Genomic DNA, 25,296 nt, shown 5'->3' with positions numbered 1-25,296 from the left:
GCAGATCGATTTTAAAGAGTAAAAGCATCATTTGTGCTTCATAGATGTGGACTCTTATTGTGCAATCTCCAGTTCAAAAGCACTTGGGCTGTTTCTACTCATTCCAATGAAAGAGGTACTTTAAATAAATACCCGTTAAATTACACATTTATATATATATATATATATATATATATATATATATATATATATATATATATATATATATATATATATATATATATATATATATATAAGTAAAGAACACAGTTGACAACATGAGGGTAAATTTATTTTTTAACATATAAAATTTATGGATAATTTCAGATTCAGATCATTTATTTATATAATTATATTAGTATGTACACAGAGCTCAGCATAGATGAGCACACCTCTTCTGAAAATGAATATTTGTAGATGTTTCTCAGTGAATATAGACCATTTCTGGTGCATTTAAACAGATATATGCACTAAAATAGGAGTCTGGTGACTGAACACTTTAGGAATGGAAAGATCAGACATTCACAATCAAACCAGTCACTGCTAAATAAACACAAGCTGCAGGTTTTTCAGATTTATGGCAGTTCAGAGATTTTCTCTTTGTTGTTCATGTACATCTTGCATGTAATATTTGTTAATTTCACTAAAGAAAATGTTTAACTGTAAAAAGTAGGGGTGTCACAAATTTATGCTCAATTTCGATTATCGAATCAAAAAATAGAATCGTCGATCGTCGCCCCCATGTCACGTCAGCTTGGCTTGCCAAGCGGGAAAATAACAGGCTTGTTGAAGTGCTTGTTGAACTGCAGACGCAGGAGACCCGTCGACAGAGCTTAAACCCTCTCCTCTTTCAATGAAGTCGCCGGTGAGTAAGCATTTTGGATTTTATGTTATGTATGTTTTGTTATGTTGACAACGTTTGTGTTGTCGACAAAAAAAAAAAAAGTTTTGCAAGCTCTGCTATGTACGTATTACGTACGGTTCGTCCGATAGACAACACCGGCATCGCGATCCTCCGCCCGCCCCGTTGCAAATCCGCTGGCGAAAAGTACACACTCAGGCCCTGTTTACACTGTCTTTGTTTTTAAATGGCATTTTAGAACGACAACGATTTGACATCCACAGTGGCGTGTAGCATTTCTGAGCAGCCCTCCTTCCTCACTACCTCTGAAAATGCACATCGCGTGACCACACAAACACAGACACACACACAGCCATGCGCTCGAGACAGCAGGTGCAGGCAGTCAGAGGACTGCTTCAATCTTTCACTCACTTGTACTTAGTCATTTTAGCAAACACCTCAGATACTGTTGGCTGGTTCCTGTTGGTTGTGCGTCTTTTTTACAGACGCCATTATAACGACACAGATCACTGCCTATTCACGAGTCCCGCAGAAAAAGTGATTGACAGGTGGTAATTATGTGTGTGTCTTGCCTTTATTCATTTACTGTATGATTTGTTTATGGGTAAAACAAAGACCATGCAGGTCAGGTAGTTTAAACGGTAGGCTACTAATAATTAATTGGTCATTCATTAATTATTCATAATCGAAAATCGAATCGAATCGTGCCTTCAGAATGGAAAATGTAATCGAATCGAGGATTTGGAGGATCGTGACACTCTTAGCAAAAAGTCAAAGAGAAGGTCTAAAAGAGCCGATTCAGTGGAGTCAGAGTTCTCCAGAGTTCTGGAGTCAGAGTTCTGTTTCTAAACGCATCCTGAGGGTTAAAGTCTGTGTGTTTCAACAAAAGCGTCTGGTTTAAAAGAGCTGCTCACCTAAAATGCCCATGTCGTATCTGCCGCTCTTCTTGGCGTTCTGGATGACGGCGCTCAGCGTGTCGGAGAAATACTGAAACAGAGCGTTCTGCTGCTGCACCTCCATTCCCAGAATCCTGTTCAGGAACTTCCCGATGTTGTTGTAATCTTTGAAGAAGATGTGAAGACATTAAAGTCAGAATTAAACATGAATGCAGAAGCGGAGAGAGTAGCGGAGAGCGTCTGACCTTTGTCCAGCGAGAGAACTCCAGACCGGTCCTCCACGTTTATCAGCCCCACGCCGATCAAGCCATTGCGGATTTCTGTCAAACACACACATCAACACTAAGATACGTGTGGGTTTCCAGTCTCCTGTGATGAATACGAGAGCGCAGACTGTACCTTTAAAGAAATCTCCATCAAAGTCAGCAGGAGGAGACACCAGAGGAGAGTCCAGACTCACGATGGACTTCATGACGATCTCCAGAGCGTTTCTGCCATACTGCACAGAGGGAAACAGCAGATGGGTTTAACCGTGCGGCAGAACACATTAAAACAAGATTACACTGTTCTCTAATGTCTAAATAGCAAGCGGCTAAGGTGAGTGCAAAAACTCTTCCTGAAAATTTGGCCCTAATATGTGACAGATGGATTTGACCATATTTGGAAGAGTCATGAATATTAATGAGCTTTAATCAGCTCATGCCACTGCCTCATGACACATCTCCATTTCTTATACAATTTATTGGCCCTAATATGCAATGGACGGCTTTATATTTGGAAGGGTCATGAATATTAATGAGCTCTGATCATTTTATGTCAATGCCTGAGGTCACACACAGCTCCATTACTCACACAATCAATAGGGTATATGCTGAAGCATGCTTATGGGACTTTTAATTAGCCAGTACCTGAGCTAAGCTCTTCCGGTGAACTGTATGCCAATGCAAAACCGGCGCGTTTAAGGTGGCTGTGTGATATATCTGATGTAAAGTGGCTCTCAGATTGCACAAGAAGCACTGCATTAAAGTACATTTCCCCCACCATGTGTTTATAATACCAGCATTTATTTTACCCCAGTATATTCAATGGAGCTTCTGCGCTAGCCTGCTGATTCTGACAGGCGCGTGCAAGTAAACTGCTTTTTGTCTCGTTTTAGGCTTGAGCAACTAAATGAAAAAGCCAGTCTGTTTAACTGAATGTATTTTAATGACATTACAACATCGATGCTGTAAAAGGAACCGTATAAAATGATAAAAAAACTCACAATAACAGCTCACCAGAAGTTTCAGCATGGAAACAACACTAGCTCGGCATATACCCCATTGGCCCTAATATGCGCTGGATGGCTTTGACCATATTTGGAAGGGTCATGAATATTAATAAGCTCTCACACTCTCTCTCACAAGATGCAGGGCTGCCTGATTATGAGGGAAAATCATAATCACAATTATACTGTTTATAACGGTAACCAGAAAGAAATGGAGACATTTCCCTCCTGTAAATAATGTATTACACCTACACATTTCATCATGCTGAATGAGACAAAGCAATAAACTAACTAACAGAGAGTTCACACAATGATGAAGAGGAAAAACAACAGAATAAAGACATACAACTGAACCAGACTGTGCTGCAGGCGTCTGCACTGACAATTACAGTAGATGTGTTCCTTAATAACTCTACACCAGTCATCTGTGTGTGTGTGTGTGTGTGTGTGTGTGTGTGTGTGTGTGTGTGTACTCCAGACTCACTTTATTGTCGAAGTTAAAGCGGCTGAGGTCTCTGGTCTCGGTGGCTCTTCTGTCTCCATGTGTTAAAGCGCCCTGTTTGACCCACACAAGCACGATTAGACACACACAGTTCAATCTGCCCAAGCTATCGGTGTGTGTGTGTGTGTGTGTGTGTGTGTGTGTGTGCTGCCGACGCACCAGACTCTCCAGGCGTTTGGCCACTATAGAGGCGAATCTCTGCTCTCCAGCCAGCTCTGAGATCAGGAACACATACTCTGGTGCTGTGACCTGGTTAGATCTGTGTGTACGACCTGTGTGGGGACAAATACAGCGTGAGTAGACTGAAAACACACACTTTCCATACAGCTCTACACTAATAATACACTAAATGTGATCAATGTCTAATCATTTGCATTGATTAAAATAATATGCAATTGAAATAAACTGTGCACGCTAGACTGCACTTACTGATGAAAACCCTCTCACACACACACACACACACACACACACACACACACACACACACACACACACACACACACACACACACACACACACACACACACACACACACACACACACACACACACACACACACACACACACACACCTGCATTATGCAAGAAATGTCCGTTTATGATATGCATGACTGAAGAAACTGCACGGCATTGATAATAACTGGTTTGTTAAACCGCGCACACGTGATTCTAACACTGTTTTCTTCTAAATAATACACTGATAATAGTCTGACCGAACTGCTGAATGGCTCTGTCTGCGCTCCAGGGCAGCTCCAGGGTCATGTGGACCCTCCGCCGCTGGTTCTTCACCCTGCGGTCGGCCTGCAGAGAGATCCCAGAGCTGGCGGCTTCAGAGATGATAGCGATGTTCTGCAGAGCAAACACAGGGCATCAGACTCAGATCATCACAGCACAGAGCGGATGAAGAACAGGAGAACAGCTCACCTTATCTCCATCCATGAACCTCTGCTTCTCCGTCAGGTTCAGGATCTCCACAGGAACGTCCAGCTCTGAGCGAGACTCATAGGAGATGCTGCCGTCATCATTGCTGACCACCCGGCCTTTACGACCAGTCATCTGTGCACACACACACGCAAACACACACAGAAATGGAAACAGTTTTAAATATAGAAATTTGCGAAAAAAGGTCAGAGCCCAGACTGAAAAACCATAGTGTGATCTGAACCGTGGGATTTGTCATGCATTAATCCACTAACACTACCCTCACACACACACACACACACACACACACACACACACACACACACACACACACACACACACACACACACACACACACACACACACACACACACACACACACACACACACACACACACACACACACACACACACACACACACACACACACACACACACACACACACACACACCTCGGCCACGTTGTCTGGTCCCCCGAGCTCGTCGATGAGCTGGTCCAGTGTGTTAGGAGGCAGATCCTCAGCCAGCAGCTCCAGCTTCTCCAGCAGATCTCTCTTCATCCGCTGAGCGTCCTCCACCGCGTCCTGACTCGTCACACAGCTGCTCTCCTCCGGGTCACTCTTAGCTGAAACACACACGCCGCAGCGTTAGCACTGATGCTGATCAGACAAACTCCAGTCTCAGGGTGAGCATGGGCTCAATCCGCTCTCGTATGCCTCTTTCACACCACACACGCAAGCAGAGCGTGAGCAGCGTGTTTCTCCAGCGTCCACATTAACAGATTAAAGCTTTCATACCACATGCAGGAGCGGCGCGTCAGTGCAGAGCGTGAGCAGAGCTGTAGCAGCAGTGCTGTGAGCATTTCAGTGCTGGGGCTATTTTTGCCACTGCTCGCGCTCAATTAAAGTGACCATGCAATGATGACCAAAACACAGAATGACAGTAAATAGTAGCCATTATGCCCAATAAATACATCAATAATATCCACTCATATTAATATAGTCAATATAACAAACTTAAATAATAAAAAATGCAACATATTTATTTTGGCCTGAACTACAAAACCAAATTCAAAACTATTTTAGCATCAGTTTTGCTTAAGTTGCACACTAGTTTGATCATGTATGAATATCATTATAATACTGTTATATACACCAGAAGTTTACAAGCACACCAAAAAAAAGCAACATAACCATTTTAGAAAAAATGTCTGGTAAAACCTACTAAAGGTTCACTATTTTAGGTCTGTCAGGATTACCTAAATGATTTACATTTGCTAAATGCCAGAATAATTAGAGAATTTATTAATTTCTAGACAGTCAGAAGTTTTCACACATTTCCTTTGTATGTTTTAGCTTTGCTTTTAAACTGTTTAACTTTAGTCAGATGTTTTGGGTCTCCTTCCACAAGCTTCTCACAATAGTTTGCAGGAGTTTTGGCTCATTCCTCCTGACAGAATTGCTGTAACTGAGTCAGATTTGTAGGCTGTCTTGCTCGCACAAGCTTTTTCAGCTCTGCCCACACATTCTCTATAGGGTTGAGATCAGGGCTTTGTGATGGCCACTCCAAAACTTTCACTCTGCTGTCCTTATAGCACATGTGAACTCATTTGGCAGTATGCTTAGGGTCATGGTCTGTCTGGAAGAGCCATTTGTGGCCAAGTTGTAATGTTCTGGCTGATGTGTTGAGATGTTGCTTCAGTATTTCTCCATAATGTTCTGTCTTCATGATGCCATCTATGCTGTGAAGTGGACCAGTCCCTCCTGCAGCAAAACAGCCCCACAACATGATGCTGCCGCCCCCATACTGCACAGTTGGGATGGTGTTCTAGGCTTGTGCGATTTCCCCTTTGTCCTCCAAATGTAACACTGCTCATTATGGCCAAACAGTTCAATCTTAGCTCCATCAGAGCACAGGACATGTCTCCACACATCAGTCTGTTCCCAGTGTCATTCAGCTAATGGTAATCTGGCTTTGTTGTTGATTCTGGCTTGTTGATTTTCCCATGTTGTGTTTGAGCCTTTCCTTCAATACTATTCTACAGTTGTGCCTCACATTATCTCAAATGTTGTCAATTAGCCAATCAGAAACATCCAAAACCCTGACATCATCATCTGAGCTTTACCAGAGGCAGAATAATCTGATTGTGTGTAAACTTGACTTTCAAGAAGAGTTAGAACAGTTTCTCAAAACAATATCTCTCTCATTATTCTGCTATTAAACAGAACAGAAACACATGTGATCATCCTCACTTACCTAAAGAGGAAAAGTTCAGTCACGCTAACATCTGACTTTGTATAAAAAGGCACATAACCATTTTAAAACAGCGTATGTAAACTTCTGCTTTCTACTGCATATATTATTATAATTATAGGCCTACATCATGTTGACAATCAAAAACAAAATGACATATCACAGGTGATTGTCTTCTAAGTGCTCCTGAAAAGACACTTCTCATAGAGCTTAAGAGCTCTTCAGGATCTAAATAATTTGTCATCTTGGAGTTATGAGATTCTCTCTGCATTCTGAAGGATTTTGAGATAGAGCTTTAAAATTGTTGCATTCCATATAGCAAACAGAATGTGTGCAACCTGTTTTTTTCAATAAAGAGTCTTAAAACGTAAACAACTTATAAAAAAAACATCCCATAATGTAAACAAGTTGTCATTTAATAACAAAATGTCAATAACTCAATTTAGACAAATATCAGATGGAAAGTTATAATTCTAAGGTGCCGAATTAGTAAAAAAATAAGGACCCAAGCTAATGAAAGGAGGAAGTTGCCACAGGCCTTGGTGCAGATGAGAACAGACATGTATTTATTTATACACTATATGAACTATAATATATTGCCCCTAACATATTAATGTGTGTGTAGTGATGTCTGCACTGTGATCTTCAGTGTCTACTGTATCTGCACACAGATATATTACTGTAAATCCTCCAGCAGAGGATATTCCTGTAGGAGAGACACTGCTGTATGCGGAGCTCTGCACGTCACTCACCGACAGCAAGCGTGGGGTTTGCGGGTTTGATGGGAGCTGTAAATGTAGGTCTGGTTGTCCCGAGCCCGGAGGCCAGTAAGGCACTTTGAATGGAGTCTGGATCAATGCTCTTTTTCTTCTTCTTGTTCCTCTTGTCTTTGCTCTTTTTGGAGTCTTTCCTGATGAGCCACGGATCTGAGGGACAAATAATAGATAATCTCTCTCATTACACTGGAAATAAAGAGCACCTATTATGAAGAAATCACCTTTACAAGGGGTTTAACCCCAGTCAGCAGTGTGTGAATATCTCCATCCTCTGATGATCAACATGAGTGAGTTGTGTTTGTTCTAATCAGACTTGATGCAGAAACACTTTGATTGGCATTCTCCCTACGTACGTGTCATCAGAGGGGGAAAGCCCCGCCCACTAGTGCCCATCTCTCCATCTCATTAGCATAATCAGCAGGCCTGAGTGAGAAGCAGCCGTCTGTCCATTAGCCATTAGAGTGTTTGAGCTGCTGAAGATAATGTCAGCATAGACTAAGAGGATTATAGATGTGCAGTTCTAGATGAAGCGCACACACCTGACTAGCACACACACCACACACACACTGCTGCTTTAACACCATCACTCCGACCTGTCAGTTTATTCTCATCAGTATAGTAATCCTGCTTGGTGTAAACAGGCCTTTAGGTAGCCCATAAAGCCTCACCGTCCTCCTCATCCTCGCTGGAGTCGTCTTTGAAGGGGTTAAAGTCGTCTTCGTCCCCAGAACTGATGGATTTAAAGCTGTCGTCACTTTCTGCGTCTCTGTCCGAGTCCTCTGAGCTGCTGTCGTCTGAGCTGCTGCCCGACAGACCGCCTGATTTACGAGCTTTCTTCACATGCTTCTTACTTTCAGGACCTGCAAACCAGAGCAAAAGTAACCTTCAGTTTCAGTATGAGCAAGACATGAGCTTCATCTCTGATCACGGCTTCAGGGCAGAAACCACAGCTACATATAAACATGTGAGAGTTAGAGCACCAGAGAAACCTTATAATCACAATACAAGTCCTGCAGTATCCTGATAATGACGTACAGTGGTGAGCATCTCACAGATCTCTCTCTTACTGGATTAATCTCTGCAGGATGCTCTACAGTAATATACATGTGCAGATACAGTAGACGAGTCAGAACCGAAGACTAAACTGATCAGCACAAAACACTGAAGATCACCGTCCAGACATTACTACACACTAACTAATATGTTGGGGAAATATTAAAGACATCATTTCTAATGCTATTTCATGCGTCTAGTATGTATCTTGATTTAAAAATATTTAGATATTTGGATGACTTGCCTAATTACTCTAACTTTACCCTAATTACCCTAGTGAAGCCTTTACATGCCACTGTAAGCTGAACACTAGTGTCTTGAAGAATATCTAGTCTAATATAATGTGCTGTCATCATGGAGAAGAGGAACGACATCAGCTATTAGAGATGAGTTATTAACACTGTTTTGTGCAGAAATGTGTTGGACGAAATTAACTCCATTAAACAAAAATATGAAAGATTAAAATTTAACAAGAGGCCAAATAACTCCAATACTTTGACTGTATGTCACTATATTGCAGAGCTCACTATATTACCTTTCCTCTTCTTGCCCTTCTGCTCGGTCTTGTTTTCCGCAGGTGAAGGTGTTTTTTTGGCGCTCAGGTCGATGCCTAAGAGACTGAAGAGTTTCTGTCTGTCTGGAGCTGGAAAATGCTTCTCCACTAGAGACTGCAGCACACCCCTACAAATACACACACACACACACACACACACACACACACACACACACACACAGACACACACAGACACACACAGACACACACAGACAGACACACAGACAGACAGACACACAGACAGACACACACACAGACAGACACAGACAGACACACAGACAGACACACAGACAGACACACAGACACACACACAGACACACAGACACACACACAGACACACACACAGACACACACACAGACACACACACAGACACACACACAGACAGACACACACACAGACACACACACAGACAGACACACAGACAGACACACAGACAGACACACAGACAGACACACAGACAGACACACAGACAGACACACAGACAGACACACACAGACACACACAGACAGACACACACAGACAGACACACACAGACAGACACACACAGACAGACACACACAGACAGACACACACAGACAGACACACACAGACAGACACACACAGACAGACACACAGACAGACACACAGACAGACACACAGACAGACACACACAGACACACACAGACACACACAGACACACACAGACACACACAGACACACACACACAGACAGACATACACAGACAGACACACAGACAGACACACAGACAGACACACAGACAGACACACACAGACAGACACACACAGACACACACAGACAGACACACAGACAGACACACAGACAGACACACACAGACAGACACACACAGACACACACAGACAGACACACACAGACAGACACACACAGACAGACACACAGACACACACAGACAGACACACACAGACAGACACACACAGACAGACACACAGACAGACACACAGACAGACACACAGACAGACACACAGACAGACACACAGACAGACACACACAGACAGACACACACAGACAGACACACACAGACAGACACACACAGACAGACACACACAGACAGACACACACAGACAGACACACACAGACAGACACACAGACAGACACACAGACAGACACACAGACAGACACACACAGACACACACAGACAGACACACACAGACAGACATACACAGACAGACACACAGACAGACACACAGACAGACACACACACAGACACAAATTATCTTTACACTAAGGAAAACCTGCTGTAAATATATATATTTTCAATAGCAGCATTAATAAAAACACAGCAGACGCTTTCCTGATGTAAACTAAATCCACTATTAAAGGTTTCTGCAGGTTTCACCAAGTTAAATTTAAGACTGTTTAAGACATTTTAAGACCATTATGAACAAAATTTAAGACTTACACAAGGACAAATGCTAAGCATTTTTCCCCCCAATATCCCAGTTAGAAATGAGTTTCACTTGGCCTATCAAAAACTAAATTAAATACATTTATTAATACAATAAAAATACATTAGTTTGAATATATATATATATAAAAAATTTTCAAATATATCCATTCACAAACCCTATAACCCTTACCAATTGAACAAAAGCATAGCTGTCAATTACTTCAGTCTACAATATTAATAATTTAATAATAAAAAATGTAGGTCAGGTCAGGTCAGTATCCTCAGCAGTAAATAAATGGAAAACTTTTGAACAAATGTTACTGTAGGAAAGTAATTTAATGCTATTTTTAAATAAAAAGTTAGGTTTTATTGAGATGGATTGTTGGCGATTGTATGGGTTTTAATGGCCAGATTGTGTAGCTATGCATAAATAAAGGAAAATTGAGACCAGTTAAAAAAGATTTAGGACCTACAACACAACAATTCAGTACAATTCAGACTCTCTTTGCGCGATAATGTTTTTGCTATTAATCTATTCTTAAAGTTGGGTTGTGAGCTGGGTCTATTCTCCGCAAGCTATGATGACGTTCACCTTGATATTTTAGTGTGGATGTATAAATGACCAGTGAGCCGTCTCACAAATCAGTGCTCTTCTGAATCACATCAGCAGGATGCCCTTCTGGATCTTTCACTTACTTCAAAGACACTCCTGACTACGCTTACATGCATTTACTCTGTTTTATCTGAAATCAGTGCATTTTAAACCTTGAAAACAGATGAAAATTCAAGTATTATAAAGGATTTCCAGCACCAACCCTGACGGAATGAATTACTTCAGCTTAAAATGTTTAATTTTGACTCACTTTGCAGTGGACACAAAGTCATTGAGTTCTCCTCCTCCCTCCTCCAGAGCCTCCAGGGTTCGAGCTTCTCCAGTGGACTGCAGGCCAATCACCACACACTGCCGGAAGGTCAACGGTAAATAAATAACACAATAAACAGTGCTTTTGGGTTTACTACTACTACTTTACAGTCTAACAGTATTTAAGCACAGAAATTGAACAATCCAACATAAAATAACAGGCTAATCGTTGTATAGATAATTACACATATTTAATAGCATCTTTATCTGTTAATCTTTACTAAATAATCTACTCCTGAAATGTGACTATTGCGGATGCACACAGCGATGTCAATGCTCAAACCAGATACTGTTCAGCCCTATTTTAGAGCAGACTTTAGTACTATTGGGCTTAATCTCAATGTATGAGCGAGCGCAGCCACTGGACTCTTTTTGGCTCCAGACTCTCTCTTCCATTGACGTTTCAACATTAAAAGCAGCTCCTTGTATACAAACTGGTCTTATTTTATTATATTATTCCACCTTTTGTGTATAGTCATGAGCACAGTTGTTTGTAGAGCGAGCAGTTTGAGTGTTATTCAGTCGTTTCTCTCATAGGAAACTGAACCGGAAGTTCTAAAACAATCCCGATAATGAGCTTCCACTTCCACACTGCAGAAGGAGCTCGGTAAGAGAGTGTGTTCTGACCTTGCCGTTCTTGACGTCCTCTCGGGCGAGCTGCACCACACGTCGCACTTTAGAGGCGATGCACAGGTACTTGAAGAAGCGCTGGTGTGCCGACCAGAACTGACCCCACATGGACTTCTTCATCCGCTGCTCCGCATCCATCAGCTGAGCCGCCTGCTGGAACTTCTCTCTCGCGCTCACCCACTGGAGCAGAGCGAAACACGGCAGATTAACAACAGCTATTATGACTAGAGAAAGCATGTCATCTTGTGTTCGTAATGGTGTCTTTGTATTTCATGTTGTATCTCCTCTTGTGGCTGTTAAAGGAACTGCAGCAATCGTGAATTAAAAAAAAATATTATTAAAAAAAGGCAATTAGACTTAATAATTAATACAAAAAAAAATGAACAAATGGTTAGGCTTATAATGGTTAAATAACCTAATAGCTGTTATTTAATCTGCAATTTAATCTGGATTTTTAACAGCTATAACAGATGTATTTATTACAGAAAATGATCATGCGTTAGTAATAGAGCCTCTATTTCGTTTATACGCCTCCCTTGTGGCTGTTAAAGGAACTACAGCAATCGTGGTTTAAATAACTGCAATATGACGGTAATTTAATAACTGCAAATATATATATTTTTGGTTAGTCCTGTTGTTATTATTAAATAACCCCCTAATTAGACGATTATTTAATAAATTGTGATTAAAAACAGTCTAACTGGGGTTATCTGATCTGCAAAGGCTGTAGTTCATTTAATAGCTACAACAGATGCATTCATTACTGAAAGTTGTCTTGCAGTTGTCGTTGCGTCTCTGTATTTCGTGATTATGTCTCCCCTAGTGGCTGTTAAAGGAACTCCAGCAATCGTGGATAAATAACTATGATTAGATGATTTAGTAATTTGACAGAAATAATGGTCTAATTACAGTTATTTAATCTGCAATTGCTGAAGTTCATCTAATAGCTACAACAGATGCATTTGTTACAGAATTATCGTGTGTTTATAACAGCGCCTTTTATGTGTCCACCTTGTGGACCTGTTAAAGGAACTCCGGCAATCGTGGATTAGATAACTGAAATTAGATGGTTACATAACGCAAAATGACCACAATTAGACAATTATTCAATAATCACGACAGAAATAGAGAACTTCATTTTCAGTTAAAGTCTGTCGCCACTTTACGTCTCCCCTTGAGGCTGTTAAAGGAACTGCACGGATTTAATAATGATCTTTAAAGCTGAACATATCGTTAAGGGGATAAAGACAGTCACATTTAAATATGTATGCCCCTTAACGTTACTATTTTCAGGACAAAAGGCCCCCAAACACACAAACAAACATTATTAATAGAGAACTTAAGTGAGTTTTATTATTTCAAACTGTTTCATTAAAGCTTGTTTTTTTTTAATAATGACTTTCATCTTGGAGATGTAAAAACACACTGTGCAATTGCTTTGCAAAAGTTGTCTTTTCATAAGACTAATCAGCGGTGCAAACATCTCCAGAATAGTGCAACCAGCAGAGGAGTGTGTTTTCTGCAGTGTTACGCACCAGTCGCACTGCTTTGTTGTACATCTTGATGTAGTCCAGCGTCAGAGGAACTTCCTCGATCTTAAACGTCACGCCTGTGAAGCTCAGCTGCCGAGCAATGTACATCCCTCTCAGCTTCATATCCATGGCAACAATCTCCATGGCGCCCACACCTCTGAACAAACACACCCAATCAGATGCTTTCAGAGCGGAGACGCTTATACTGAAGAACAAGGTCACACACACACACACACACACACACACACAATCTCTCTAACACACACGCGGTCACATACGCACACTCGCAACCTCACAGTCAACCACACAGTCACACACACATTCACTTGAACACTTGCACACTCATTCACATGCACGCACACAAACACACACACACACTCTCCCTCAAACATACAATCTCTCTGTCACACACACATTTACAAACACACACACACGCATTCACAAACACACACACACTCACCGTCTCTCCACAGCTTGGATGAAGTTTGCAAATTCCCTGAATGGAGTTCCCTCCCCCCAGATGCCCAGGCGATTCATGTAGGCCATATTGCGGGGTTCAGACGCTCCTACACACACACACACACACACACACACACACACACACACACACACACACACACACACACACACACGTACAAACAGACACAGAAATAAACAGAATGCACACATGCTGAGATCTGCTCCAGGATACTGAAGTGTAAACACAAACCTGTGGCGCTAGCGTACACGACTCGTGCCTTCGGCAGCTTGTTTTGCAGCTCTAACACTGCCAATCCCGTCTTGGTGGGTTTGGAGGATCCGATCGGACAAACGTTTTTGGCTTTGTGACACTCGTCAAACACAATCTGAGGCGCTCAGTCAAGGGAATCAGACATTATTATAGTGAAAATGTCTCTTTGGTTCTGTCCACATGCAGTGAAACTCACAGATCTTCAAGTCTAGCAGTAGTCAAATGGCCTGAACAAAACACTCCATATGCACCAGACACTTTCCTGAACTTAGCCTACCTCTGCATTACACTCGTGTGACAAAGACTGTTGGTGCAAACCCGCTCAGAGATGATAAATGTTGCTTACCTTATTGTTAAAATTTAAACTATAACAGGCAACGATAAAACAACCCAGCGATAAACCACATCGACAAACTTATTGATGATAAAACGAGTCGACGATAAACTACAAAAAAAAAAAGTTGACAAACAAGTCGACAGTAAATCAAGTTGCTGCTAAACGAGTGAACAATAAACTACAATAAAAAAAAATTTAACAATGAATGAGTTGACAAACTAACTGACAATAAACGAGTGGACAAATGACGATAAATGAGAACAAGTTGATGATAAACAGGTCAAAAATAAAAGTCGATAAACGAGTCGACAAAAGGAGTGGACAATTAGTCAGCGATGAACAAGTTGACAAACCTATTGACAACAAACAAGTTGATATTAAACTAAAAGCAGACAATAAACGAGTCGACAAACTAATTGGTGATAAAACTGGTCGAAGATAAAATGAGTTAAACTAAAATAAAAAAAGTCGACAATAAACTATAATAAGTTGACAAAATAATTGACAAACCAGTTGACGATAAACGAGTCGACAAACTAATTGACGATAATACAAGTTGGAGATAAAACAAGTCAACGATAAACTACAATAAAAAAAAAGTTTACAATATACAAGTTGACTAACTAATTGACAACGAAAGTTGATAAATTAATCGACAACAAACGAGTGGACAAATGACGATAAATGAGAACAAGTTGATGACAAACGAGTCAGCGATAAACAAGTTGACAAACAATAAAAAAAGTTAACAATAAACAACAAATAAGTTGACAAACAACAATAAATGAGTTGATAATAAACAATGATAAACTAGTAGTCAATAAATCAAAGATAAACACAAGTTGACGATAAATGAGTCGACATAAAAGGAGATGATAAATGACAATAAACCAGTCGACGATCAACGTAACCCTAAAATCATCAAGGGTAAATTTGATAAATCACACAGCCAATTATTAATTAGGATTGTGGCTACTGATCTTTCTGTAAATCAACAAACCCAGATTATAGTGATGTAAAGGATACGACGCCGTCAAAGTCGTCTCCACACCAGTGCAGGAGCTGCTTAAACCTGGTCTTGTATTTTCCTCCAGACTGACTCTCTCCAATCAGAGATGAGTATGTGGCAAAGATCACGCCTTTCTTCACACTGCCGTTGTGTTTGGAGGAAATCTTTCCGTATTTAAACTGAAACCGAAATACATGAATATATTCAATTATTCTACTCAAACACACACGCATCATATACGCGAGCCATAACAGAAGTGTTTGGCAAGTTACTTACATTAAAGTTGCATTGAAAATAACTTTCATTACAGAAAAGTAACTAATTAAATTAAAAGTAATTTAATTAGTTTACCGTTTAGGCAAGGCAAGTTTATTTCTATAGCACATTACATAAATGATGTCAATTCAAAGTGCTTTATAAATACACAAGACTAAAACATAATAGACTATGAACAATATTTAAAATAAAAAATAAATAAAATGCTAAATGCAAAGATAAGAACATTTACATTTCAGCCAAGAAGCACCATTTAGATTTATTAAAAAATATATACTAAAATTAAATAAATATAAATAAAAAAACCTTTCATACATTTACTGTTTTTAATTTCTGGCTCATTCATTGTTTAAGCAGGTTTAATGTAACCTTCTCTGGCTAAAAATTGAGTATTCTGCAGAATATTTTGGATGTTGTTCCTCTGCTCCTCATTTATCCAGAACCGTTGAGCTCATTAACAGAATTAAGGGCAAGTGCATTACAAGTAACTGATTACATTACAATAAAACAACCCATTACAATACTTGTGGCACAGTAATCTAATTGCATACCTTGTTTAGTGAATGAACCTGAATGTTTTTCGCGCCGATGTCCCTCAAGTCTCTTTCTGCATCATATTTCAAATCATTGGAGACACTAAACCTGGACAGAGAAGTAATGGAAAGATATAAAAATAATGATAAGAATTATGATTATGATTATGATTATTATTATAGCACAATTATAATTTAAGGCAAAATTACTTCACCTGTGAAAATTGTATTCTTTCTAAAATATTTCCCAAGTGTTGTTTAACAGAGCAACGAAATGTTCACAGTACTTCCTATATTATTCTTTCTTCTAGATAAAGTCGTATTTGTTTGAGTTTGGATGGAATAAAAGCTGTTTTTTATTTTTTTATTATTATCCCAGTTATAAAGAAAATAAAGGTTTTTTTTTTTTAGAAAAAGTTAGGCTACACAACGAACCACTGCTAAATAATGACTTGCTAGATTAACATAGTTAAGCCTTTAAATGTCACTTTAAGCTGAATACTAGTATCCTGCAAAATAAATATCATGTGCTGCCATCATGGCAAAGACAAAAAATAGTGATTCGAAATGAGTTATCATGCTGAAAATGTGTAATATGAACATGCAGTCTCAGTAAAACACTCAGGAAATATTTTAAATAATCATCATTTTCAGCCGGCTGAATAATTCAGGCTCGACCCGTCCACACACAGAGAAGCGCTGTTTACCAGAGAGATCTTTTCCTGCCCAGAAGGTAATTCTCATATATGATTCCAGCAATGGTTCTGCCCTTTCCCACTCCAGCACCGTCTCCTATCAGATACGCCGCTCGGTCCCCATTCGGCAGGAACGTCTCGTGTTGCTGGGAAAATATTCAAAACGGAGAGCTCAAATACAGTGAAGGGTTGGCATCTCAGCGGCACGCATGAAGCAAATGCAGTAATGCGGTAATGCACTCCTGGCCCTGCTTAGAGCTGGCATTAAAGGTGCAGCATGTAGCATTGACACCCCGTGGCTGAACCGGTTGCCATATTGAAGACAAAAAGGAGCGAGTGAGGCGTGAATGCAGCGAAGGGCAGAGCAGCACCTGTGCAGCGTAGGTGACGGCCTCCAGCTGCAGCGCAGACAGCCAGCCCCGGTCGATGGTCTCCTCTGGGATGGAGAGTCTGTACCAAACATCCGGAGGGTTCACGCTGGACAGAGAACTGGTCTCCACCACGGGGTCAGGGTGCCGCAGACCGATACGCACTGAAAGAGCAGAGCAGAGTTGTGTCAACTGATGATAGTATGGCAAATAAAAAGAGAGCACTAATGTTTTATATTGTTTATTAACATAAACAGACAATTGCAAAAATAGTTTAAACAATTAAACACATTTAAAAGCACTGTAGCAGTCAACAAACACATAAAACAAGTGATTAATGTATATGATCATTTATAGGAGGGTATCAGAAACACGGGGAACACTTCACTTGAAGGGGAGTTCATGAAACCTTTATAATCATGATGTGACCTGTCATGAACGTGAATGAGATTCTATGCATGCTTATAACAGCTGCAACAGTTGACATTGTTTGCTATGACTTGACGAACAATTACAACCGTTCATGTCATTGTCATGACGTCACCAAAACATGTCATAAATCTGTCATAAACATGATCGTCAAAGCCGATCATAATCAGTCATGTTTTATAACAGCATCATTAGTACTTTCACTTTACCTCAGCAACAGTGGTACAGCTGGATTGGTTAAAAAATGTTATTAAATATTAATGACGCTCTTATAAAACGATTTGATGAAGTAACAACACTTTTAATGAGGCGTTCAAATGACAAAAACAGTTTGCTTTACTGAAAACATGATCAGAAAAATATTCATGACAATTATAATGCCTCGTCACAATCACTTTATGACGGATTATGCGGTCTCGGTAATGTCAAGTTGTCATGACAAAGACAAAAACAGGTTGTGATGCATTTGTTTATGCAAAGTTGTCAGAAACAATGTCTTCTTTGTATTTAAAATGACATAACGGAGCAAATGACACATAAAAGCAGTTATAAGCATGCATAAAGCTCATCTGTCATGTCACGATTTCTAAGGTTTCATGACAGTCTTATGAAGACCCCTTCAAGAACATTGCTACCAAAATAGTTTAATACATTAATGACACTTTATAGTGTAATTTAAGTTTCTTTATTTCACCACTTTCAAATAGAAGTGTCCTCAGTAATAAAGTTAACTTGTATGCATAATCCGATAATAAAATCAGGTGCACAGATACTGCAAATCTGCATTTACTGTGCGATGTTTAAAGCATGCCACTCAACATCCCATATTGATTTAACTATATATTGTGCAGCTACAACATTTACCACAGAACACCATCACTGCTCGATATGTTTAATGCATTAATGCTCATGAGTGTGCCGGTGTATAATATGCATCATCAGTACTGTGAATACTGAATCTCACTTTCCACAGAGCATCCAGAACTCACTGATTTCACACTCAAACTGCAGCAGGTCATGCACAAAATGTCGAATCTGTGCACAAAATTAGCTCTGATGACATGCTTATGTTGTGAGAGATGATCTAAATATTCATAACGTCAGAAAAGTCTGTACTGCAGCTCTGCAAACAAGCTGAGGAATTTAATCTTGAATTATTTAGCACATATATTGTACATACGCTTCATTGGCATGTATTCGGCATACGTCTCTGCATGGCCGAGCTCCTCCTCTTCCTCCTCCTCTGGCTCCTCTTCCTCCTTCATTCCTGGTAGTTTCTACAATAAAAGTAAAATAAATCAGTATATTTTTGGGTGCTTCAGCTGTCGAATGGCTTTTTTTAGATGGCTGTTGCAATGCTTTCCAGCAGAACTACTAATGACCTTAACTCAAATCAAAACATCAGAAATCTCTGAAATATAATGCACAAAAAGAGTGTTGATTTTTAAAACTTCTCATGTGCTTCATTTATTTATACATTTTATATTAATTGTTTATTTTGTATTATTTATATCTATTTATTATTTGTTTTATAAATGTATTCATTTTAATTAGTTTAAAGTTATTTATTGATTTCTAATATTAATCACACGTTTTTGTTTGTTTGATTGCTGATGCTTCAATGCTTCAGAATAAGTTAGAAATTTTTCTTTTCATGTTTTAATTCTGATTTAAAGAGAAAGTGGTGGCAATTAACAAGTTTTTATAATTTTATAAGTAAATTTACAATTTTAAGGTTTCATTAGCTAACATTAGTTATGTATTTACCAACACAAACTAATAAATAATACTCATTCAGCATTTATTAATCATATTTTTGACATTCACTAATGCATTATTAATATCTAAATTCAAGCTTGTTATAATTAGTTAATGCACTGTCAATTAACATCAACTTAATTTTCATAAACTAACAAAAAAATTTATAAACACTAATAAATGCATTGTTCATTATTTATGTTAGTAAATACATTAAATAACATTAATTAATACACAGGGGTTATAAGTAAAATTGAGGCATTTTTTCATTAAACTCTTAGAGCACTTTACATACATATTCACCAAATTATACCAATTATAATGCCAATTATTATATTATTCTGTAGTTTGTTTGTTTTTTTGCCATGTTTGTCTAAAGCCCAACACTAACTTACCATCGTTTACTCTCTTAAATGTAATTTACTTGCATCTTAAACTTCTTTCAAAATTTAAATATTTAAAAATCATAATAAAATTAAAAATCATAAAAATCAAAATCATCAACATTTATTATAATAATTAAACACACTCCAGCAGATCAAATAAATAAATGCAAAGCGCTTTATTTAATTTGACTTTAAACAGTTAATTGTGATTACCAACTTAGCAAGATAAATTACTATGAAAGCAACACAATTATATTCCCAAACACGTTATTGAAAAATCTAAGCTATTATAAAATAGTAAACCGTAAAGTACAAACATTTCAATGATTTCAAGTACCTGTACCAACCCAGTGCATGACCTCATGCTGTAAATAAACAAACACGTACATTTACAGGTGAGAAGCTGCGCATTTTCATGTCATCGTTGATCCAGATTCTTGCTACATCTTTGCTGGACACTTCTTTCTTCAAGCCGTTGTTTACTTCCGCTGCAGAAAACAAAAACAGATGAAGAGCGTTAGAGATATGACTGAAAGCAGCTTGTGTGAAATGAGTTGCTCCACCACACCACCTGTGAGAAGAACCTGCAGGTAATAATAAAACCCTACCCATACCTGATCTGCTCATCATCTTAGTGGAGACCAGAATAATCTCTGAAAAGAAGAGCAGCGGCGTTAAAGACAACAGCAGCATCCAAAACACAAGCTTTAAAATCACAGAGGAGAACACAAACAAACGCTTTCATATTGCAGCAACACACGTCTCAGAGGAGGAGCTGTAAAAAACACCTTCAGTGGATGCGTTTACATGGGCTGCCATGAAAATGACATGAAAAATTGACGATTGTCAATCTTCAACACTTCGGTGCAGATTTAAGCTTATAAGTCTCATTTTAAAGACTACAGAGGTCAGATTGAAGCTGAAATAAAGAAAGAAAAAAAATTAAAAAGTTTTCCAAAACAACAGTTATGTGCCTTTACGCTGATAACAATAATAAAATGAGCAAATATTTTAACATATTAAATAAAATGCATATTTTACAAACAGGCTTTAGTTTTAAATGAGCAGAATATCAAGGGTAATTATCTGAAGGAACTACATTCCAAATTTAAAGTTGACATCTGCAAAAATGAGCTTTCAGTGAGATTGAATTTGGCTGCAGTACCAAACATGACCACATTCAGTTTACATTGATGGCCATACAAGAGCGCCCCCTATATTTTGAGGAATATTAATCATATTTGTTTCATACTTAACAATATTCGTAAAGTAGACATTCAATGCTAAAGAAGTAGAAGCAGTTTGGTGGATTTGTTTTGAATTTAGCCTCTAAAAACATCTAAAAAACTTCACGTGGATTGCTGTAGCAAAGTAATGCTTTACGACTCTAAGTATCCTTGTTGCATATTAATAAACAACCAATGATCAGTAATATCACAAATCAGTCACCAGATATGAAAGATTAGATTGATCCACACAGCAGTGATCGCCGCTGTCGTTTATGAGGGTCATTTGTCGGTGAACAGCACCAAAGCCAATCGCAGCCCTGTCTGTTGAGCTTGTGATTCATCATAGGGCTGTAAGAACTCGCTAGACAAGACTCAGAAAGCAAGCGGGATTTTTAGATTTGCTTATTTGCTATAAATGCTCATGCTGTTCTGTGCATGTACTTGAGTTTTTAAAGGTACAGTTTATACATCTGGCTGCTTGAATTAAATAACAAAAGTGTATATTGCATTACAAATAACAAATATATTTACACACTTTGATACTAGACTTGTTATGCTGTGAAGTAAAATATAACTGCATGCAAAGCATCGTCAATGCACCGTGATGAATCGATGGCATGATGATCAAAACCGAACCAAACCGTGAGAGTGATTATATTAATGTAAAGTCACACATGCAATAAAAGCAGAACAGTATGATTTATAAGCAAGCACACGCTACAAAACTTCCAGACTACTCTTTTTTTAATGAAGCATGGCATGATCAATTAAATCAGAATATTCTGCGCTGTATGCTGCTATACAAGCACGTTAAAGAGAGTTTGCAATAAGTATATTAAGTTACACTTACAATATCAATATTCTGCATGTTCATCATCATAATATATTGAATATGAATTATTGAATATCAGCGTATGCCTATTTACATTGAGTGAACGGTCTCTAATTCTGGCATGCGAGTTCCTCATTCTGAGGCAGAACCTGAGATCTGCAGTGCTAAAAGCTGCAGAGATGGAAACACTGAAAGAGGCCCAGGTAAATATATATATAGCATTATATTTCATGCACATATGTGTTGTATCTGCATTTAACTAGCAGCCAACTTGTCAAATCAAATTAATTCAGTACAATTTACAAACTTCCATCCGTTGGGTCATGTGACATTGAAGTAGATTTGCATGTTCAGCATTAATTAAATAAAGGTAGGCCATTTAGATAATGTGTTCAATATTCAATTAAAAATAAAGGGAGGAAAAGCTTTAATTCCACTCTTCTGTTCTACATTCTCAATTTCAACCAATTATGCAGAAAATAATTACACCAACACCTCTTAATAATGGGCTATATGGACACAGAGATTTAGTTTTCAGCCCGCCAGCCTCAGCGCTTCTGGTGACCTGCCTTTCCATTATAAAACTGCCACGTTCAAGGTCTGATTTCTTTAAAAATCAGTGATCTTCGCTGTCTGATACAGAATATAAAGTGGGTCTCAGACCAGACAAGAAGCACAGCATTCAATTATTTCCACCCGCCATGTCAAAGAGGGAGCGCTCGGCTCTTCATTCTCCTTAATTCAGCGGGAACAGTGAACCTGACAGTGGGTTAACAGAGCGTTGCACTCCTCAGCCGACACTGATTCTACATGCTGAATGGGGCTAACATGATCCAGCATTAACCTGACGGCTCGGTGTGTACTGGCCTTTAGTGGGCCACATGTTAAAAAGGTTGGTAACCAGTGTGCTAAAGGAACCAGACCCCCTCCTGCTAAAGCTTGTGTGTGTGTGTGTGTGTGTGTGTGTATCACTCACTAGTGCCAGTGGCGGTGGCGACAGGTGGTGCGATGTCTGCCGGGGGCTTCAGCTTCATTAGCTCCCCCAGACTGCTGCTCTTCAGGCTGCTGCTCCTCAGCAGGTCCTTCAGCCGGATCTGCTCAGTGTTTGCCGGAGCCGCAGTGCAGACGCTGGGAGAAGCGGAGCTGCGCTGTGCTGGAGAGGAGCTGTGCAGCACCTTGGTGACGGTGATGGTCTGTCTGGTGCTGCTGCCCGTCGAGGGTTTGGAGACCACGATGGTTCCCAGCGAAGGCAACTGATTCAGCTGATTCAGCACAAAGGTGGTGGTGGAGGGCTGAGGCTTCTCCTGCACACACAGGTTACGCACGTCAGTCTCATAAACAAAAATACATTTAATCCATTATTTTACACAAGCATTTACCTGCTTATTCTGCTTTACCCATGCTCTCACCCGCCTACTGTTTTGCACACTTAAAATACTGAGTTCAAAACACGGGCTTAAACGGAGAAGCCAACATGAGAATGTGCATAAATACAGAGTAGGATAAACCCTTTAGTTCATAAGAGAGAATATGCATGACGTAAACAGCTGCAGTGAGGGAAGCGCCAGCGGTATCTGCGCTTCAGTGCTGTAGTCTTCACTCAGATGATCTGACAGATATAAATGTGTGTTTGAGGGTCTTCACCATGTTCATTACGCCTCGACAGGTACAGAGCCTGAACTGCTTCAAGATCTCTGCTTGGTCTTTTTGTCTAAGTGGGCAGTTTTAGGCTATTATGAGCCACAATCTGGACCAGTTTGACCAGTTAGACAAAGACTCCACACACACACACACACACACACACACACACACACACACACACACTTGATGCGGTGTGCAAAACTCACCCTGATTGTGACTGTAGGTGTTGGAGGAACTGGAGGATCAATCCTGACGACTCCTGAAGCTTCATTACTGAGACCGATGTCGAGTGCATTTAATGAGACCGGCTGGAAGAAAACAGTCCATCAATATATGCCATGATGAGAAAGATGTTTCAGCTCATACTGTTTCCCTGTATTTTTGCTGAATATATTATGCACAGTATTACTGTGCTGTTATGCAGAGCCATATCAGCAGCAATGAGTGCACAACGTCAAAAACATCCTCGACTTCATCATTCGATACTTTAATTGGTTTTACATGCTCACATTGAGTGTCTATTTACTTGTGTAAATGTGTGTAAATATATATTCGGTCAGTTCCTGAATTAATTTCAGTGTCATTATTGAACAATGTGCAAATGTTTATATGATTCATGTAGTGGAGTTTATAAAATAGTATTTTCTGTCTTTGAGCAGATATTAAATGAGATTTTGTTCATAAAACACATGTTCTAATTCTATTTGCATCCTAAATGTAAAATTAAAGAAACTATTTTTATCTCATGAGGTAATGCTTTAGTTGCTAAACTCTTGACATCATTCTACATCAATACGCTTTTTTACAAACATTGTGCAAAAATACCAAAACAATGTGCCTTGCCCAGCTCGTGACATGCATTTGAGACAGATCTGATGATGATGATGATGAAGGTGTGTGTCTGACCTGCTGTGAGGACACCAGAGGAACACTGTCCTGAACATCCACATCAAACAGGTCATTGGGGCAGATCCCACTCTCACTGAGAGCAGCCAGAAGCAAATCTTGACCAGGATCCATCGTCTGAAACACACATTACAGACATCAGAATCATCCTGCATGATCCCCAATACAACAACACACCTTTAAAATGACACAAACCCTGATTAAACACAGCACACATCTCATCCACTGTTGGCCTCAAGTTTCTCTGTGTTTTCAGCAAATGCAATGATTATCGCTGGCAAGTAGATAATCAGAGACACTAGAGGCCAGACTCCCATGCGGAAGGTCGCCGGTTCGATCCCAGCTCGGAGCGGGTTAGATGGTGTAGGACCGGCAGGGTTACATACAAATCTACATTTGCTGACAGACAGTTTGGGATTCTTATCAGAATTATGGAAATTATCAGCCCAATAAACTAGACATTTTTTAGTCTTCTGCCTCAGCCAGAATATAAACACACAGATAAACACATTAAGATCATTTACTTTAATCATTACTATCAGAATGTGAAGAGACTTCCAACACATGATTCAGAAGACAGTCACCTACTGCACCCTTTAGATCAGCCTGTGCTGAA

General features: G+C 39.5%; 1 protein-coding gene across 1 annotated transcript in view; it reads right to left on the bottom strand.

Annotated features, from left to right (window-relative positions):
- Window positions 1-25,296, bottom strand: part of sbno1 (strawberry notch homolog 1 (Drosophila)) — a 32,685-nt gene that overhangs the window by 5,817 nt on the left and 1,572 nt on the right. The window contains 25 exon segments of the mRNA NM_001199916.2: window positions 1,756-1,902; window positions 1,983-2,057; window positions 2,137-2,236; window positions 3,489-3,560; window positions 3,666-3,778; window positions 4,219-4,354; window positions 4,430-4,561; window positions 4,879-5,051; window positions 7,432-7,605; window positions 8,124-8,315; window positions 9,044-9,189; window positions 11,331-11,428; window positions 12,017-12,199; window positions 13,555-13,708; window positions 14,012-14,117; window positions 14,261-14,396; window positions 15,645-15,806; window positions 16,455-16,545; window positions 17,144-17,277; window positions 17,503-17,663; window positions 19,109-19,205; window positions 20,460-20,560; window positions 23,110-23,437; window positions 23,981-24,082; window positions 24,681-24,797. Of these exon segments, the coding sequence (NP_001186845.2) occupies window positions 1,756-1,902; window positions 1,983-2,057; window positions 2,137-2,236; window positions 3,489-3,560; window positions 3,666-3,778; window positions 4,219-4,354; window positions 4,430-4,561; window positions 4,879-5,051; window positions 7,432-7,605; window positions 8,124-8,315; window positions 9,044-9,189; window positions 11,331-11,428; window positions 12,017-12,199; window positions 13,555-13,708; window positions 14,012-14,117; window positions 14,261-14,396; window positions 15,645-15,806; window positions 16,455-16,545; window positions 17,144-17,277; window positions 17,503-17,663; window positions 19,109-19,205; window positions 20,460-20,560; window positions 23,110-23,437; window positions 23,981-24,082; window positions 24,681-24,794 (3,427 nt within the window). The 5' untranslated portion in view covers window positions 24,795-24,797.

Source organism: Danio rerio, chromosome 10, assembly GCF_049306965.1.
Source record: "Danio rerio strain Tuebingen ecotype United States chromosome 10, GRCz12tu, whole genome shotgun sequence".
NCBI lineage: Eukaryota > Metazoa > Chordata > Actinopteri > Cypriniformes > Danionidae > Danio > Danio rerio.
Note: the sequence above shows the minus strand (reverse complement) of the source record. Positions and strands in the feature narration are given on the sequence as shown.